This window comes from Chiloscyllium plagiosum, chromosome 10, assembly GCF_004010195.1.
Source record: "Chiloscyllium plagiosum isolate BGI_BamShark_2017 chromosome 10, ASM401019v2, whole genome shotgun sequence".
Classification (NCBI taxonomy): domain Eukaryota; kingdom Metazoa; phylum Chordata; class Chondrichthyes; order Orectolobiformes; family Hemiscylliidae; genus Chiloscyllium; species Chiloscyllium plagiosum.
In genome coordinates this window covers 1,017,218-1,037,906 of record NC_057719.1, presented here as the reverse complement: position 1 = coordinate 1,037,906, position 20,689 = coordinate 1,017,218, and the positions used below count along the sequence as shown (strand labels likewise).

The following is a 20,689-nucleotide window of genomic DNA, read 5'->3' as shown; positions in this document are numbered from 1 at the left end:
TTGGAGAAAATGCACAGGCATGGGATTGAGGGTGATTTAGCAGTTTGGATTAGAAACTGGCTTTCTGAAAGAAGGCAGCGAGTGGTGGTTGATGGAAAATATTCAGCCTGGAGTCCGGTTACTAGTGGTATGCCACAAGGGTCTATTTTGGGACCTCTGCTGTTTGTCTTGTTTATAAATGACTTAGACGCAGGCATAGGTGGATGGATTAGTAAATTTGCAGATGACATTAAAGTCGGTGGATAGTGGACAGTTTGGAAGAATGTTACAGGTTGCAGGGGGATTTGGATAAACTGCAGAATTGGGCTGAGAGGTGGCAAATGGAGTTCAATGCAGCTAAATGTGAGGTGAAGCACTTTGGGAAGAATAACAGGAAGGCAGAGTACTGGGTCAATGGAAATATTCTTGGTAATGTGGATGTGCAGAGGGATCTTGGTGTCCCATGTACATAGATCCCTGAAAGTTGCCACTCAGGTGGATAGTGCTGTTAAGAAGGCAATACAGTATGTTAGGTTTCGTTGTTAGAGGGATTGAGTCCCGGAGCCACAATATCATGCTGCAACTATACAAAATGCTAGTGCGGCCACACTTGGAATATTGTGTACAGTTCTGGTTGCCATATTTTGGGAAGGATGTGAAAGCTTTGGAAAAAATGCAGAGGAGATTTACCAGGATGTTGCCTGGTCTGGAGGGAAGGTCTTATGAGGAAAGACTGAAACACCTGGGTCTGTTCTCATTGGAGAGAAGAAGACTAAGAGGGGATAGAGACATGCAAGATGATCAGAGGATTAGATAGGGTAGACAGTGAGAGTTTCTTTATCCTAGGCTGATGAAGTCAGCGTGTACGATGGGGTATAACTACAAATTGAGGGGAGATAGATTTAAGACAGATTACAGAGGCAGGTTCTTTACTCAGAGAGTGGTAAGGGTGTGGAATGCCCTACCTGCTAATGTAGTTAACTCAGCCACAATAGGGAGATTTAAACAATCCTTGGGTAAGCATGTGGATGATGATGGGATAGTGTCGGGGGACGAGCTGAGAATAGTTCACAGGTCGGCGCAACATCGAGGGCCGAAGGGCTTGTTCTGCGCTGTATTGTTCTATGTTCTAACACTGCTCTGAATCCAAAGTTCATCAATACCCATCTTTAGTACCCACACTCTAAAAAGCTATAGTCTCCATTGTACCCCTGCATCTTTAAGCTCTTGTGGAACAATCTCCTAGTATGCAGATCCCTTTCTGTGGACAAAGGATTTCCAGAAAGGCCCAGCTTGATCCGCACACCGTTCTAGATGCTCTGTACCAGAAAAAAATAGTTCTGCCTAACGAACCTGTCCTATGTCCCACTTAAGGAGGTGGCCCTAGAAAGAGTGGATGCATTGGTGGTCATCTTCGTTAGACCCTGAAACAGTTCGTACAGCCTGGAGTGTAGCTAATGTAACCCCAATACAAGAAATAATAGACCAGTCAGCCTGACATCGATAGTGAGGAAAACGCTAGAGACTACTAGAAAAGATTTAATAGTTGAGCATTTGGAAAACAGTAGCATGATCAGACAAAGTTGGTATGGATTCATGAAAAGTAAGTCATACTTGATAAATCTACTGGAATTCTTTGAGGATGTGACTAGTAGAGCTGATCAGGGGAGACTGCAGATGTGGTGATATTTGGACTTTCAGAAGGCTATTGACAAAGTTCCATCTAAGAGATTAGCATGTGAAATTAAAGCATATGGGATTGGGGGTAGTGTATTGAAATGGTCAGAAACTAGTTGGCAGACAGAAAACAGAGTGGGAATAAATGAGACATTTTCTGAATACCCAGTGGGGTACCACAGGGATCAGTGCTTGGACATACTAACAATGAATATACTTTGATGATGGAGATGAGGGAACTCAATGTAATATCTCCAAATTTGCAGATGAGACCAAGATTGGTGGGAGGATGAGTTGCGAGGAGGATGCGGTATGATTTGGACAGGCTGAGGGAGTGGGCAAATACATGACAGACACAGTATAATGTGGATAAATGTGAGGTTACCCACCTTGTTAATAAAAACAGGAAGGCAGATCATTGTCTGAAAGGCTATAAACTGAGAGAGGGGAATGTGCAACAATAGCTTAGTGTCCTTGTACACTTGTCACTGAAGGTAACTGTGCAGGTGGTCAAGAATACAAAGGGTATGTTGGCCTTCACAGTGGGAGGATTCCAGTATAGGAGTAGAGATGTCTTGCTGAAATTAGACAGGGTCTTGGTGAGACCACACCTGGGAATACTGTGTGCAGTTTTGGCATCCTTATCTGAGGAAGGATGTTCTGGTGGTGGAGGAAGTGCAGGCAAGGTTTTCCAGACTGATCCCTGGGATGGTGGGACTGACTTATAAGGAGAGGCTGAATCAGTAAGGATTATATTCACCGGAGTTTAGAAGAATGAGGTAAATTATGAAGTTCTAAACTGGTTTGGAGAGATTAGATGCAGGAAGGATGTTCCCAATGGTGGGGGGGTCCAGAGCCAGGGGTCACAGTCTAAAGGTATAAGGTACACCATTTGGACTGAGAAGGGGAGAATGTCTTCACCCAGACCCTGTGGCATTCTCTCCAACAGAAAGCAGTTGAGGCCAAAACACAATCATTTCAAGAAACAGTTAGATATAGCACGTGGAGCTGAAAGGAATCAAAGGAAATGGGGGAAAAGTGGGAACAGGTTCCAGAGTTGGAACAACAACTGCCATGATCGTAATGAATGGTGCAGCAGGCTTGAAAGGCTGAATGGCCTACTCCTGCTCCTATTCTCTATGCTTCTCTAATGCCTTTAATACTCTCACCATCTTGAACAGATCAGCCCCTCCCTTTTAAATTTGAGGGAATAAACATCATGGTGAAGTAACCTGCACTGGTGATATAATCCTTTGGAAACTGCTCTATACTCACCGTGCCCACTAGTGGGTACAGGAATCCTGCACCAACACTGGCCCGGATGTCCCGGATTGGCAGAATAAATCCCGTGGGAGCTCCCTTCTTCTCTGGCATGTGGGATAAGGACAGATGAGTCTTGGCCATGCAGATGGGCAGGTCAGCAAATCCCTGAATGAAAAGGACAGAACACCAGTAACTCCCACTCAATGCCAAAGTAAACACAGGCCCTACCATTATCACTCATCCCAGGTATCCATCACAGGCAGCTCAGTGGTAGACACCAGCTTGCAGGACCACAAGATCACAATATGATGCCTCTTTATGGATCATGTTAATCACATTTGCCACTAGCACACATCACTGCAGGCGGAGTGCGCTCTCTCTCTCACTCACACACACACACACTTTTCTGGGCTGTGAAGAGTTTTTGGGGATATTTTTGAGGAGTCTGCCAGTTTCCGAGTTGACCCTGAAGGATCAGCGTTCTTACCTGTTTGGTGTAAAGCTCCACTTTGTTCTGTGCCTCAGGGCTCAGCTCCACATCAGCAGCACCGTAAATTTTCTGGGCGATGGTTCGGATTTTGTCAACAATGGGGAGCTATATGAAACAAACAGAGGACAGTCAAAATCCACTTTTAATGGCAGGCATAGATTTAAAATGCAGGCAGACTCACTGAACACATCCAACAACCACTTTGCCAGAGTGCACAGTTGTCCCAATAATGAGATACTTTAACAGGCTAGTAGTTAACCTCTACCCTTTCTGATATAAATCTGTTGGTCTTCCCTAGGATCTGAACTCACTACCCCTTTACCGTCCAACTGGAAAAGTCTCTGAAGACTTTACACCTTACTCCTAACTCCCTCATTTTAACAATAAACAATATTTGACAGCAGAGATAAAGGTCAGTCACAAAAATATCGATGCTCAGCTGGAGGAACCTGATGGGAAACCCAAACATTACTTCTTGGTCAAGGCCATAAGACACTGAAGCAGATTTCGGCCTTTCGGCCCATTGAATCTATTCTACCATTTGATCCTGGCTGATGTATTTCTCAACCCCATTCTCCTGCCTTGTCCCTGTAACATTTGAACTCCATATCCATCAAGAACCTCTCTCTCTCGGACTTAAATACACTCAATGACTTGGCCTCCACAGCCTTCTGAGGCAATGAGTTCCACAGATTCCCCACCCTCTGGCTGAAGACATTCCTCTCATCTCAGTTCTAAAGGGCCATCCCTCCACCCTGAGGCTGTGCCCTCGGGTCTTAGTCTCTCGTACCAGTGAAAATATCTTCTCCACATCCACTCTATACAGGGCTCGCAGTATTCTGTACATTCAATCAGATTTGCCCATATCCTTCTAAACTCTATTAAGTACAGACTCAGAGACCTCAGTTGCTCCTTATAAGGCAAGCCCTTCTCCCTGGGATCATTCTTTTAAACTTCCCCTGGCCCCGTTCCAAGGCCAGTCTTAGATATGGGGCCAAAAACAGTCCATAAGATTCCAAATGTCTGACAACAGCCTGATCCAGCCTCAAGAGTACATCTCTGCTCTAGTATTCTAGCCTTCTCAAAATTAATGCTAACATAACATTTGCCTTCCTAACTGCCGACTAAACCTGCATGTTAACCTGAAGGCAATCCTGAACTAGCACTCCTAAATTGCGTTGTGCTTCAGATTTTAAAAGCATTCCCCCATTCAGAAAATAGTCCACGCCTCTATTCTTCCTACCAAAGTGCATAACCTCATGTTTTCCCAGATTGTATTCCATCTGCCACTTATTTGCCCACTCTCCCAGCCTGTCCAAGTCCTGCAGCTTCCCACTTCCTGTTTCTCCACCGAGTGACATCTGTAAACTTAATGGCAATGCCCTCAGTTTGTTCATTCAGACTATTAACGTATAACGTAAATAGTTGTGGTTCCAACACTGACCCCTGTGGAACTCCAGTCGTCACCAGCAGCTATCCTGAAAAAGACCCCTTTATCCCTGCTCTGCTTTCTGCCAATCCTCAATCAGTGGCAGCTGTCTTGGTCTGTGACTGGAAGAGCCATGAGATTAAGAAGTTGGGTTCTCTCTGATACCTGGCCCATCTCCTGATAACCTCAAGACCTCTCCGCCATCTGTAATACTCAGGTCAGGAGTGCAATGGAGTACACGTTTCTGTTTGGAAATGTTCTGAATCAAGACTCAATCTGAATTAAAGACTGAGGCGGAGATTATTCAGACACCTTTCCTGTTTTTAGGGCTGTTCCATTTGGACTCTGCGGCCTGGTTTTAATTCGTACAAGTTGGTACATTTAGAACACACCATTATTATCTGCATCTTTATTGTTCTTCACTTTCACAACTGATCTGATTGCATCTCCTGCCTAGATGGGTGCAGCTCCCACACTGAAGAAACTCAACACCATGCAGGACAGCTCAGCTAACTGCCTCTAGCCTCCCTATAGCCTATGTCCAAGGAAGCAACTAAATGTAGAGACAATGTCCTTTCAATGGTTAAGTGCACATTAACTGCATATTGATTATACATGGTTGCTGGACATCAATAGATTCATACAAACAGACACAGATTGGCCAGAGGGCCCGAGTTCTGGGCAAATAGATAGCCAAGGTCTCTGACACAGACACAGAAGGATCTTGTGGGGCAGTGGCAGTGTCCCTACCACTTAGCTAGGAGGCCCAGGTTCAAGTCCCACATGCTCCACAAGTGTGTGACAGCACCTCCAAACAAGTTGATTGAAAGCTCAATAGACACAGAGGCCAAGTGGGCACTGTAGGGACTGGGAGGCATCATCTCCCCCTCCCCATTCTGATTTAGCACGCCTGTTTCCCCCTTTCGTTCCTTTTCCCATTCCTGTGTTTTGCTGCCCCCGTTATTTGAAATGGGTGTACTTGCATAAATAAATAAATAAGCACATATTGAAACTGGAGCTGTTGAGTTTAGGAGTAATTTCCTGTGTGTGTAAAGATTGACTCCCATTCCATCCTTCATTAACTGGCTTTCAGGAATGGAATAGTCAAGGCTAAGAATCAACTCAAGGCAGAACAGGCCAAGCTATTGGGTGCAGTTTTGGTCGCCACATTACCAGAAGGATGGCGGAAGCTTTAGAGACAGAGTGCAGACAAGGTTCACCAGGATGTAGCCTAGTCTCGAAAGCACTGGCTATGGGGGAAGGTTAAAAAGCCTAGGATTGTTTTCACTGGGAAGACAGCAGCTGAGAGGAGACCTGATAGAGGTCTACACAATTATGACAGGCATAGACAGGGTGGATAGTCAGAGGCTTTTCCCCAGGGTTGAAGTTTCAATTGCAAGGGGGCACTGGTTCATGGTGAGGGAGGGAAAGTGTAAGGGAGATGTGCGAGGGAAGTATTTCACTCGGAGCACGGTAGGAGCCTGGAACGCACTGCCAGTAAAGGTGGTGGAAACAGGCATGTTGGTGACATTGAAGAGGCATCTGGATGGTTACAGGAATAGGGAGGGAATAGAGGGATAGGACTGAATAAGGGCAGAAGGTTTGTTTTTTAGTTTAGTTAGGGCATTGGTACAGGCTTGGAGGGCCAAAGAACCTGTTCCTGTGCTGTACCTCTCTTTGTTCTTTGTTTAAAAGAGGTTTAATGAGGAGGACAGGTTGCTTGTAGGTCGTACAATAGGGGGCTTAACTTACTTACTTACTTACAGTGTGGAAACAGGTCCTTCGGCCCAACACGTCCACACCGAACCGCCGAAGCACAACCCACCCAGACCCATTCCCCTACATTTACCCCTTACCTAACACTTCGGGTAATTTAGCACGGCCAATTCACCTAACCTGCACATGTTTGGACTGCGGGAAGAAACCGGAGCACTCGGAGGAAACCCACACAGACACGGGGAGAATGTGCAAACTCCACACAGTCAGTTGCCTGAGGCGGGAATTGAACCCAGGTCTCTGGCGCTGTGAGGCAGCAGTGCTAACCACTGAGCCACTCTGCCGTCCACAAACAGTTTTAAGACAATTAAAAGGAGTGGATATACAGAACCTGCTTCTGCAGAAGGCAGCTCTGGAGGGATCTACATTTGACATTAGAAATTGGATAATTCAGTGGCAGCTAGAAAACACTCTCCACACAAAGAGAAATGTGAATCCTTCACCCCTCCCCCAACCTGAAAACCAGACAATCCTGGAGGGTCGTGAGTGAAATTTCCAAACCATGAATATTAGCAAGATATTTTAAGACTGCGTAATTAAGACATGGATCAACCAAATTCTAACTGAACATTGGAACAGACTCAAGGAACATAGCAACCTTCCCTTGTTCCAGTATTGGTATCTTTTTATTAAAACACACCCGGGTACTCTTTAAAGTCAGGTGGTATTTTTCACAGACAACAGGAAGTAGCCAAGTCAGTTCTTACCTCCAGAGGGTACAGGTATTTGAAGTTGCTGTCCAGCTCAGAGGCTCTCTGTACAGCTCGGGCCAGCTCGACAGCTCCTCGCCCTCCTTCGGCCCAGTGAGTACATTTCACAGCATCAAACGCACCCATCTCCTTGGCCAAGCTGCATACCAGCTCAAGCTCAGCCTCGGTATCTGTTCTATAGAACAAGAGGGAGCTGCTAGTAACACAGACCAGCTCAGACCAAAACACAACAGGATCAAGCAACAGATGAGGAGCAAACACACAGAATACTGGAGAAACTCAGCAGGTCTGGCAACATGTGTGGAGAGAGAAACAGAGTTAACGTCTCCAATCCAATATGCCGAAGGTTTGTTTGTTTGTTTGTTTCAGATTTCCAACGTTCTCTCAGAGGGGAGGGATCCTGTGGAAATTCCTTCCCACAGAGTGCTGTCGAGGCTGGGTCATTTAAGTATATTCAAAGTCAAGAGAGACAGATTTTAGATCAGGAAGGGAATCTGGGGTTATGGGGAAAGGCGGAAAAATAGCACTGAGGATCATCAGATCAGTCACGACCTCACTGCTTCCTCTGCTCCAATGTCAGAAGATGTGCACACTCAACGGACTGGCCAGGGTAATGCTGGTTAACAGGGATAGGGTGGGGGCGATGCTTTTCGGAGGGTCATTGCAGACTCGATGGGCCAAATGGCCTCTTTCTGCACTGTGGGGATTCTATGATTGTAACGTCTTATGGTTAGAGATGACTTGAACTCATATCTGATCCCTGAAGCTGCACGATACTAATGAACTTTACCGATAGAGTATAACACCCAGCAGTGTACACACGTAGGCTATACACTCCGAGAGCATGCCTGACCTCTCACCTGACTAATCTGCAGGCACAAAAAAAGACCCTTCAGCCCACTCCATCCTCACTAGTCATACATAGCCACCTCACTATTCTATCCTATTTTTCAGCTAATGTCCCAAAAGTCTCGTGTACCTTGGCATCACTACTGCACATTCCAACACTTTTTCGGTGTGATGAAGGTTTCTACCTGCCTCACAGGGAGAGAGTTCCAGATTCCCCACCACCCTCAAAACCCCCACCCCTTACCATAAATCTATGTAAAAACAATGACTGCAGATGCTGGAAACCAGATTCTGGATTAGTGGTGCTGGAAGAGCACAGCAATTCAGGCAGCATTGGATTTGCCTGTCCTCGAATGCTGCCTGAATTGCTGTGCTTTTCCAGCACCACTGATCCATAAATCTATGTCCCCAGTCATCAATCCTGTCATCAAGGGGAACATTTTCTTCATGTCTACACTATCTATGCAGCTCATAATTTTATCCATCTCAATCATGTCCCGTCTCAATCTCCTCTGTTCCAAGGAAAACAAGCGGTCTGTCCAATACACGCACAAATAGATTTAATTTGCATGTGAACAGATTCAGGGAAAGCTTTATCTCTGCAGTTATCAGACTTTTGAACAGAGCTCTCAAACATTCATGCTGATCTGTCTCTGCACCTTCTCTGCAGCTGTAACACTGTATTCTGCACTCTGTTCTGCTACCCTGATACAATCTGTATGGTACAATTTGCCTGCAGAGCACGCAAAACAACACTTCTCACTGTATCTTAGTACATGTGACAACAATAAATCAATCAATCTTCCTTCATCATTGAAGCTCTCCAGCCCAGGGAAATCGCCTTCTGCACCCTCTCCAGTGCTATCACATCCCTCCTATAATGTGGATTCCAGAGCTGCACACAATGCTCCAGCTATACGAGTGACACAAAAGTACACCATTTCACACCCATTGAAACAGGCGAATTGTTTTAATGTGATCATGTGAAGTATGATGTGGAGATGCCGGTGTTGAACTGGAGTGGACAAAGTTAAAAATCACACAACACCAGGTTATAGCCCAACAGTTTTATTTGGAAGCACTAGCTTTTGGAGCATTGCTCCTTCATCAGGTGACTAGTGTCATGCAATTGAAATGATATATTGAACAAACCCAGATTGCTGTTAAGGTTCTGGGTTTGTTCAATATATCGTTTCAGTTGCCTGACACTGTAATCTTTTACTATAAATTCTGTGTCTTATGATCCTGCTCCACTAGTTACCTGATGAAGAATCAGCGCTCTGAAAGAGAGTGCTTCCAAATAAACCTGTACGGCTATAGATTAGTTTCGATTAGATTCCCTTCAGTATGGAAATAGGCCGTTCGGCCCAACAAGTCCATACCAACCCTCCGAAGAGTAACGCATCCACCCCCATTCCCCTACCCTTTATTTACCCCTGACCAATGCACCTAACACTATGGGCAATTTAGCATGGCCAATTCACCTGACCTGCACATCTTTGGACTGTGGGAGGAAACCGGAGCACCCGGAGGAAACCCACACAGACACAGGGAGAATGTGCAAACTCCACACAGACAGTTGCCCGAGGCGGGAATTGAACCTGGGTCCCTGGCGCTGTGACCCTAGCTTGCGCCTAGCTTGCTGCTTAAGTTCCACAGCATGTCTCAAACTGCCCCAGCACCACCCATCCCCCAGTCTGTGACGTGCTGACTGCTTACTTGAAGGCGTTGACTGCAACCACCACCGAAACTCCAAACAGGTTTGCGTTCTCGATCTGTTTACGGAGATTACTGCAGCCCTTCTCCAACAAATCCAGGTTCTACACAAAACCAAACAGAGAGGTCACAGGCAGGTCAATTGTCAGCAAACACAAAGCTGAGAACCACAACATGTAGCTCAGTCAACCAGAACCAGCGCAATCCACTACCGGGGAGTTATGTTATTCAGAACATGATCAAGAGTGAATTGATCAGCACTTTTGTGTCTGTTTGCTGTGCTTGATCATTCCAGACTCTGGTTAAGGTTGAGAGCCTTGCATTTATTATTACACAGCACACAATGCTGAGACAGCTAAACCGATTCCCACTTCAAAATGGTCTCATTCCCTTAGTTTGGATCAAGAATCTCCAATTTGTTCACCACCTGTGGGCGGTACAGTGACTCAGTGGTTAGCACTGCTGCCTCACAACGCCAGGGATCTAGGTTCGATTCCCACCTTGGGTGACTGACTGTGTGGAGTTTGCACATTCTCCCCGTGTTTGCGTGGGTTTCCCCCGGGTGCTCTGGTTTCATCCCACAGTCCAAAGATATGCAGGTTAAGGTGGAATGGCCATGGAAATTGTCGTGTGTCCAGGGATGTGCAGGCTGGGTGGGTTAGCCATGGGAAATGCAAGGTCATGAGGACAGGTTAGGGGGTTTGGTCTAGGTGGGATGCTCTCTGGAGGGTCAGTTACGACTGGACTGCTTGGTCTGCATCCACGCCATAGGGATTCTATGATTCAGCACAGGAAGTAAAGCCAGACACAAGAAAACACAGTCAATCAGCATTTACCTCTTCGATGTATTCCTTTGGTAGGGGAACACCTGCTGTCACCTGCAATAAAATTCCAGAAAATAATGTTAAAACTGTTCTGAAACTCAGGCATGAGAAGATGACTTGTGTTCCCATTGGCCTTTTATGGCCTTAGATTACCTTAAGTAGGTTTTGCAGTCAATGCAGTAACTTTATGAAGTGCAAACATTGGTAAATTGGGAAATATCAGCCACAACTCTGGGGAGAATATCATTGTTTTCTTTGTGAACCACTGAAATAGAATCCATTAGAGACATCAGCACCTCCACCATGTAGCATTCCCTCAGCACTGCACTGAAACCTAGGTTTGTGGCTCACCTCCTGGACTGGGACTTGAACCTATTGTCTGAGATTAGATTAGATTCCCTACAGTGTGGAAACAGGCCCTTTGGCCCAACAAATCCACACCGACCCTCTGAAGAGTAACCCACCCAGACCCATTCCCCTACCCTACATTTACCCCTGACTAATGCACCTAACACTATGGATAATTTAGCATAGTCAATTCAACAGATCTGCACATCTTTGGACTGTGGGAGGAAACCGGAGCACCCGGAGGAAACCCGGAGAACGTACAAACTCCACACAGTCAGTCGCCCGAGGTGGGAATTGAACCCTGGTCCCTGGCGCTGTGAGCTACCATGCTGCCCTAATGACAGCATCATTGAGCGATAAGTGATTCATGAGAGTTGATTAGCTCAGTTGGCTGGACAGTTGGTTTGCAATGCAGCGTGAGTTCAATTCTTGCACCGACTGAGATTACCGTGAAGATCCCACCGTCTCAGCCTTGCCAGAGCCGTGGTGACCTTCAATTTAAACTCACCATCAATTGTCACTCTCTAACGAGAGCGCAGCCTGATGATCCACTGGAACTCTGGTGACTAGTTTTTTTCCATTGAGCCAAGACTGACTTATCTATAAGCTCAACTGAAACTGCTTTTTGGGAAAGAAAAGGCATTTCAGAGCTTTAATCTCGTACCTTCTCTGCTGACACGGTCACCCTCCCTCGCAGGCTGCCCACACCTTGAATATTCTAATAAATCCCAAGCTGGACATTTAACCACATCAATACAAACATGACAAGGGCAGTCCTTGGCCCTGTCACAGCTCACCTACAAAAGGGAACTTTCCTTCACACCTCTGTCACTAACAGGCTTCACCATTCCAGCGCTCACCTGCCAACTTCTCACCACCGAGGAGAAAGTGAGGTCTGCAGATGCTGGAGATCAGAGCTGAAAATGTGTTGCTGGAAAAACGCAGCAGGTCAGGCAGCATCCAAGGAGCAGGAAAATCGACGTTTCGGGCATAAGGCTTATGCCCGAAACGTCGATTCTCCTGTTCCTTGGATGCTGCCTGACCTGCTGCGCTTTTCCAGCAACACATTTTCAACTTCTCACCACCCCCCACCTCACCCACCCCGTTACCTTCAGTTTAGTCAATCGTTGACCACCCTACGTCATGTCCCAGTCACTCAGCACCTGGTGCTCATTGGTCTACATTGGCTGAGTCCAGCAACACCTCAGCGTTAAAAGTATTCAACCTGCAGTTTGAATCTCTCCATTGCCTCACCCCTCCCTTGGTCCCCCTTCTGCCCAACATAATGCCCCCAGATTCTCCACTCCCTTTGATGTCTTCACCTTGAGCACTCCATCACTTGGTAGTGGAGCTTTCCTGTGGCACCCACGCCAGGTTCCTCACTCCTCTGTGCCGAGACATTCTGTGGGCACTCGACACGGTCACAGTCAGAGTCATAGTCATCCAGCACGGAAACAGACCCTTTGGTCCAACCAGTCCATGCCGAACATTATCCCAAACTAAACGAGTCCCACCTGCCTGCTCCTGGCCCTTATCCATCCAAACCTTTCCTATTCATGTATCTATCCAAATGTGTTTTAAACATTGTAATTGTACCCACATCCACCACTTCCTCAGGAAGTTCAATACAAATGGAAATCATCCTCAGTGTGAAACATTTCCCTCTCATGTCTTTTTAAAATCCTCTCCTCTCACCTTAAAAACATGAGCCCTAGTCTTGAAATTCCCCATCGCAGGAAAAAGACAACTACAGTTACCCCATTAAACTATTTGGCCCTACCCCTGCTTTCTAACAGGGGTATTCAGCTGTAAAAACCACTCACCGTCATGATTTGGAAATATATTGCAATTCCTTCACCGTCAGTGTGTCAGAATCTTGGAACTGCCTCTCTTACAGCATTGTGGGTGGACCCACCATTGTGGCAGTTCAACACGGCAGCTCACTAGTGCTTTCTCAAAGGTAATTAAGAATTGGCCAAAACATTGTCCTGAGCAACAGCGCATCCCTCAAATGAATAAATCTATGGAACTGTGCAGCAGGCTCTATAGCCTCCTCTTGCTCTGTGTTTGTATGTCGCTGGGTCAAAACCGTGGAACTCTCCGTCGCAGCTACAAGTATACCAGGAGGACCAAAGTAGCTCACTGTTACCCTCTCCAGGATATCTTGGATAAGCACTAAATGCTGGCCTAGCCATAACCTGCCACAACCAAAGAATCAAACAAAGAGGCATCATCGTGGGCTGTAGTACAGAGGTTCGTATCTTCTCAAGGCTGTCCGGTGTGACTCTTCCCAGGAAGAGGGGTGGCTGTAACGGTCAGTACAGTCATAGAGTCATAGAGATGTACAGCATGGAAACAGACCCTTCGGTCCAACCCGTCCAGATTTCCCAACTCAATCTAGTCCCACCTGCCATCACCCTGCCCATATCCCTCCAAACCCTTCCCATTCATATACCCATCCAAATGCCTCTTAAATGTTGCAATTGTACCAGCCTCCACCATATCCTCTGACAGCCCATTCCCCCCACACACAATCCTCTGCATGAAAACACCGTCTCTTAGGTCTTCTTTTACATCTTTCCCCTCTCACCCTACACCTATGCCCTCTAGTTCTGGACTCCCCAACCCCAGGGAAAAAACTCTGCCTATTTATCTTATCCATGACCCTCATAATTTTGTAAACCTCTATAAGGTCACTCCTCGGCCTCTGACGCTCCAGGGAAAACAGCCCCAGTCTGTTCAGCCTCTCCCTGTAGCTCAGATCCTCCAACCCTGGCAACACCCTTGCAAATCTTTTCTGAACCCTTTCAAGTTTCACAACATCTTTCCGATAGGAAGGAGACCAGAATTGCACGCAATATTCCAAGACCTTACCATTAAGTGTATGAGTCCTGCTAAGATTTGCTTTCCCAAAATGCAGCACCTCGCATTTATCTGAATTATACTCCATCTGCCACTTCTCAGCCCATTGGCCCATCTGGTCCAGATCCTGTTGTAATTTTCATTGTCCACTACACCTCCAATTTTGGTGTCATCTGCTTAACACTGACCATTTCCCTTACAACCCGACAAACTGCTTGGGTACATCAGATTCCTATGGATCTGGCAGTGTAATGTGGAAAAATTCTTTCCTCTTGTGGGAGAGTCTAGGGCCAGACGGTATCATCTCAGAATAAAGGGGGGCACATTTAAAACAGATGAGGAAGAATTTGTAACAAAAATAGAAATTGCTGGAGAAACTCAGCAGGTTTGGCAGCATCTGTGGAAACAGAAACAGAGTTAATGCTTTAAGTCCAGGAACAGTTTTCATAAGAAGGGTACAGGAGCAAAATTAGGTCATTCAGCTCTAGCTGATATGTGAATATGTTAGATTCCCAGCTTCTGCTGTTCTTTGTTTTATTTACACGGGGAGGAATTTCATTGGTGAGTATATTCAGGACCAAGATAGACACATTGTTAATCATGAAGGAAATCAAAGGTTTGGGGGAAACGGCAGCAAAGTGGAGTTGAAGATGAACAGATCACTGCATGATGGGGCAGACTCGATGGGCTGAATGGCTTACTTTGTTCCCAGGTTTTATTATTCTACATTAAAAGGAGCTGTGTGAACACATTTCATTGGTCTTACCGTGGGGCCACCTCCATGCATTTTCAGAGCCCTCACTGTGGCAACCAGCACAACCACATGGGGACACAGTCCAGAGGACCTGCACTTAATGTTGAAGAACTTCTCCATCCCAATGTCCGCACCGAATCCAGCCTCCGTCACTGCATTAAAACAGAGCGCAGAATTAAACTGGCAAGAAACACACAAACAGAAACAGCAAGGCAGAGAGCTGTACATATCCTTTGGTCCAACTCATCCATGCCGACCAGATATCCTAAACCAAATTAGTCCCATTTGCCAGCACTTGGCCCATATTCCTTTGAACCCTTCCTATTCATATACTCAGAGATAGGGAGGACTGCAGATGCTGGAGAATCAGAGTCGAAGAGTGTAGTTATGAAAAAACACAGGTCAGGCACTTTCTGAGGAGCAGGAGAGTCAACTTTTCAGGCATAAGCGCTTCCTCAGGAATGGAGGGGTGCTGAGAGATAAACAGGAGGGTAGGAGTAGGGCTTGGGGGTTGAAGATAGCTGGGAAGGCAATAGGTAGATGCAATAATAGGTCAGAGCAGAGGGTGGAGCAGATAGGTAGGAAGGAGGAGGGACAGGTGGAACAGTTCAAGAGAGCGGTGCCGAGTTGGATCTGGGATGACGTTGAGGGGAGGTGGGATTTGGAAACTGGTGAAGTCACCATTGATGCCTCTCTACCCTGGAGAAAAGACCTTGTCCATTTACCCTATCCATGCCCCTCATGATTTTATAAACCTCTATAAGGTCACTCCTCAGCTTCCAACACTCCAGGGAAAACAGCCCCAGCCTATTCATCCTCTCCCGATAGCTTAAACTCTCCAATCCTGGCAACATCCTTGTAAATCTTTTCTGAACCCTTTCAAGTTTCACAACATCTTTCCGATAGCAGGCGCGATAATTTCTGCTAATTTCTCAGTACTGGACAGCAAAGAACAGTGCGACAGTATCAGTTTCCTGCCACTAAGTGGAGCTGGAGTGCTAGAGTGAGTCTGGATTGGTAATGATTGTGATCTGCAGTCTGCAGACTGTAAAATACCTGCATTGGAGCGATGCTGGTTTACCTCCCTAAGAACTAATGTCAAGGAAGGGAAAAATACAGGGTTATCTCCTGTCTCCCTAGTGACAGAACTGTACAATACTGAATTATTCAGCCCAACTGTTCCACAAGGAGCTTCCTCCCATCCTCATACGACCACATGTTATTCACAGAATCATGAATGTTACAGTATAGGAGGCCTTTTGACCCATCATATCTATACTGGTCCCTGAAAGAGCCATGCAGCTCACCCCATTCTCCAGCTCTATCTCCATAACCCTCTCACTTTCCAGCTCTCTTTTGAACCCTCCTATGGAATCCACCTCCACCACTCCCCCAGGCACCTGTATGCTCCAGGGAAAATAGTCTCAGCCTATCCAATGTCTCCTTATTAACTCAAACCCTCCAATCTCAGTAACATCCTTGCAAATCTTCTATGCACCCTTCCAGTTTGATAACGTCCTTCCTATTGGCAGATCGACCATAATTGTACACATACTCCAAATGTGGCCTTACCATGTCTGGTGCAGCTGTAACATGGTCTCCCAATTCCTATATGCCTGCCTCACCACCCTGTCTACCTGTGATGCAACTTTCAAGGGACTGTGTACCTACACCCCGAGGTCTCTCTGTTCTACAACACTCCCCAGGGCCCTACCATTAATTTTGTAAGTCCTGGTTTGTCTTAGCAAAATGCAGCGCCTTGCATTTATCCGAAATAAATTCCATCTGTCATTCCTTTCCCCACTGGCCCAGCTGATCCAGATCCTGTTGTATTCTTAAGTAACCTTCTTCACTGTCCACTACCCCATCGGTTTTCATGTCATCCACAAACTGACCATGCATGCATCCTATAGTTCTCATCCAAACGGATTCTGTAAATAAAGAACAACAGTGGACCCAACAGTGATTCTTGAGATGTTGATGCTGATGAAGCTTTTCGTCTTACACTCAGGAGAACAAATGCGGAGGAATGTCAAATGTTAAACAATAACAATCATTTACCCCGTGAGCCTGTTAAAAATTCCCCAGAGACTATCTGGGGAGGCGAGAGCTTCCTATTGCTTTCTCTACGCTAACATTTTTGCAAGTTTGCCAACCAATTAGCAGCCTTCAAATTTGGCATTCGAGAGGAAAAGCTTCAGGAAAATGCCTGTCTTTCCATCAACATTCCAGCTCTGTCCCACCACGTAAACGTACAACTCTGCTAAGTCAAGGCTGGCTTGCGGGAAAATAGAACAGACCAGATAATTCCTAAATCCATCCCTTTTGAATATATTAAAATAGCGATTCGGAAGAAAGTGTTTGGCACAGCGGATGCTCAGCTGTTGAGAATGTCAAGACGTTGGTTGATAGACTTTTCAACACAAAGAGAACTGAAGGGGACTTGGAACATTACAGCACCTCGATGTTGCACCAATCTGTGAAACCAATCTGAAGCCCATCTAACTGACACTATTCCATGATCATCCATATGTTTACCCAGTGACCATTTAAATGCCCTTCAAAGTTGGCGAGTCTACTACTGTTGCAGGCAGTGCGTTCCTACTACTCTCTGAGTAAAGAAACTACCTCTGGCATCTGTCCTATATCTATCACCTCTCAATTTAAAGCAATGCCCCATTGTGCAAGCCAACACCATCCGAAGAAAAAGACTCTCCCTGTCCACCCTATCTAACCCTCTGATTATCTTATATGTCTCAATTAAGTCACCTCTCAACCTTCTTCTCTCCAATGAAAACAGCCTCAGGTCCCCCAGCCTTTCCTCATAAGACCTTCCCTCCATACCAGGCAACATCCTAGTGAATCTCCTCTGAACCCTTTCCAAAGCTTCCACATCCTTCCTATGATGCGGTGACCAAAGCTGTACACAATACTCCAAGTGCAGCCGAACCAGAGTTTTGTACAGCGGCAGCATGATCGTCCTGATGGGACTGGATAGGCTAGCTGCTGAAAGAATGCTTCTAATGTTGGGGAAGTCCAGAACTAGGGGTCACAGTCTAAGAATAACAGATAAGCTGTTCAGGACTGAGATAAGGAAGACTTTCTTCACTCAGTTGTGAACCTGCAGAATTCTCTCCCACAGGAAGCTGTTGGGTCCAGTTCATTAAATATATCCAAGAGGGAGCTGGACATGGGCCTTGGGGCTAAAGGGATGTGGGAGGAAAGCAGGAAGGGGATACTGAGATTGCATGATCAGCCATGACCATATTGAATGGTGGTGCAGGCTCTAAAGGCCGAATGGCCTATTGCAGCATCTGTTTTCCCTGTTTCTATGTTTTTGATTGACCTTGATCTGGACTGGTACCAGAATGGTGTTTCCCTGAACTTTCCCCATAACCATTACTCACCTACAAAACCAGCAGGTCCAACCAGTTTGAGAGCTATTTTGTCAGCCAGGATGGAGGAGTTGCCATGAGCGATGTTAGCAAAGGGTCCAGCATGAACAAACACTGGGGTCCCCTATATGAAGAAAATACAGTCAGTGACTATGTCTGGATTGAAAACACAGATAGCCATAATTGGGAAGAGACCAGCACAACATAGAAACCACCAGGCTAACCACGGCAAGGGCCAAATGGCCTATTCCTGCTCCTATATTCTAAGTTTCTGTGCTGTAGGTCAAGTGACATATTATTGACTAGGTGAAGGGTTATTTCCACATCTAACCCAGAAATTCACTTCAAGACAAGCACTGCTATGAACTCAACAGCAAATCATATTTATATAGCGTTTGTAACATATTAAAATGTCCCAAGTTTCTTCATAGGAATGTTTATTTAGAATATTTATTCATTCATGGGATGTGATGTCAATGATAACACCCCAAACTGCCCTTGAACTGTGCTCGTTAATTTCAGAGTCAAACCACTTTTCTGGTGGGTCTGAGTCCCATGTAGATTTCCACCAATCGCACTCCCCTACTTTGTTGTAAAAGAACACAGTGATGCAAATTGATAACCAAAAGCTTGATCAAAGAGGAAGTGTCTGAAGAGAGGGAAGTGATGAGAGATGGAGACATACCGGCAGGATATTCCTGAATTGAGCGCCTAAACAACAGAATGCAATGGGCCAGTGATGAAGTGGTTAAAAATCAGTTATAACCAAGTGGCTGAAATTAAGTGGCCTGGAGGGGTTCTGATGCTGGGGAAGATTACAGAAATGGGGAATGGAAAGGCAACGGAAGAATCTGAAAACAATAATTCTTTAAAAATCAACTGGGCCAGTATATTCATAAAACTGGCTATTGGCACATTTCCAGTGACCATTTCAAATGATAATGCAGAATAATTAAATTGACAGAAAGGACTGTCTAGTCTATCTACCCTACCAATAAAGACGTGATGCACGATTAACCTGTACACAACACCCTTTGGCATCAGGTGTTAGTTGTCCTGTATTAGTTAGCTATCAGGGTGTCAACTGTAGCTGTGAGAGAAACATTCACCAGAGTCAGCGGGCTCAGAGTTCAAATCCCACTCCAGAGAGTGGAGTAGTATTGGAGACTGACACTCACTGCAGCGAGGGGAAAGTGGGTAATGCAGATGCTGGAGATTAGAGTCAAGATTGGAGTGGTGCTGGAAAAGCACAGCAGGTCAGGCAGCATCCGAGGAGCAGGGCGAAGGGCTGATGAAGGGCTCCTGCTCGAAACGTCGATTTCCCTGCTCCTCGGATGCTGCCTGACCTGCTGTGCTTTTCCAACACCACTCTGATCTTGACTCCCACTGCAGCACCAAGAGAGTGTGACAATGACAGAGGCACTGTCTTTCAGAGGGGGCACTGGAAGAACTCCATTACATCTTTCTGCTGGAAGTCAAAGATCCCACAGCCACTCTTTCAAAAAAAGGTCAGGGGAGTGCTATTTATCCCTCACTTGGTTGTGCAAGTAGTTTGTTGCTGGGATCTTACTGGAAGCAGACTGGCCACCTCAGCTCCCATGTAACGACAGTGACTACACTTCAAGGGAACTCTCACAGGCTGAGGGGCATCCTGAGGCTACAGCAGACTCTGTACTAGTGTCAGCTCTTTCTCCCTATTCTTAGTAACGTTAGTCCTGTCCTGAACTTTGCCCTCAACAAGTGATAGTTAAAGAATCATGCCAATTGAGCAAAGGTACCATATTCCTTTTCTGTCTTTTTGATAGTCCCCACTTTAAAAGCAGCTGCAGTCAAACCAAAGAAGTCACACAAAATCTGAAATTTTTAATTCAGTGTTACACTTATGCCATCCCCATTCAGGGTGAAATTAGCAGATGGACTAGATGTCAATGGGTTAACAGATAGGAATTAAACAGTACACACCTCCAATGTCTGCATGAGATTGGGTTTAATGGCATCCTTCATCAGAACAGCCAGAGCTCCACTGATACCCTGGAGAGAAAAATAACTGATTGGGATCTCCTTTAACGTAAGGCAGACATGCAACAATAAACAATAGGCAATAGGTGCAAGAGTAGGCCATTCTGCCCTTCGAGCCAGCACCACCATTCATTATGACCATGGCTGATCATACTCAAATCAGTATCCTGTTCCTGCCTTAGCCCCATAACCCTTGATTCCACTATCCTTAAGAGCTCTATCCAACTCTTTCTTGAAAGTATCCAGAGACTTGGCCTCCACAGCCTTCTGGGGCAGAGCCTTCCACACACCCACCACTCTCTGGGCGAAGAGGTTTCTCCTCAACTCTGTTCTAAGTAGCCTACCCCTTATTTTTAAACGGTGTCCTCTGGTTCGGGACTCACCCATCAGCGGAAACATGCTTCCTGCCTCCAGAGAGTGTCCAATCCTTTAATAATCTTATATGTCTCAATCAGATCCCCTCTCAGCCTTCTAAACTCAAGGGTATACAAGCCCAGTCACTCCAATCTTTCAGCATAAGGTAGTCCCGCCATTCCGGGAATTGACCTCATGAACCTACGCTGCACTCCCTCAATAGCCAGAATGTCTTTCCTCAAAT

General features: G+C 45.9%; 1 protein-coding gene across 2 annotated transcripts in view; it reads right to left on the bottom strand.

Annotated features, from left to right (window-relative positions):
• Positions 1–20,689, bottom strand: part of mthfd1b (methylenetetrahydrofolate dehydrogenase (NADP+ dependent) 1b) — a 96,984-nt gene that overhangs the window by 10,572 nt on the left and 65,723 nt on the right. For both annotated transcript variants that reach the window (XM_043696891.1, XM_043696890.1), the window contains exons 19-26: positions 20,035–20,103; positions 18,085–18,196; positions 14,690–14,829; positions 10,726–10,767; positions 9,893–9,993; positions 7,322–7,499; positions 3,407–3,514; positions 2,932–3,084 (exon numbers count right to left, since the gene is read on the bottom strand). In XM_043696891.1, coding sequence (XP_043552826.1) covers positions 2,932–3,084; positions 3,407–3,514; positions 7,322–7,499; positions 9,893–9,993; positions 10,726–10,767; positions 14,690–14,829; positions 18,085–18,196; positions 20,035–20,103 — 903 coding nt within the window. The remainder of the gene's footprint in view (positions 1–2,931; positions 3,085–3,406; positions 3,515–7,321; positions 7,500–9,892; positions 9,994–10,725; positions 10,768–14,689; positions 14,830–18,084; positions 18,197–20,034; positions 20,104–20,689) is intronic.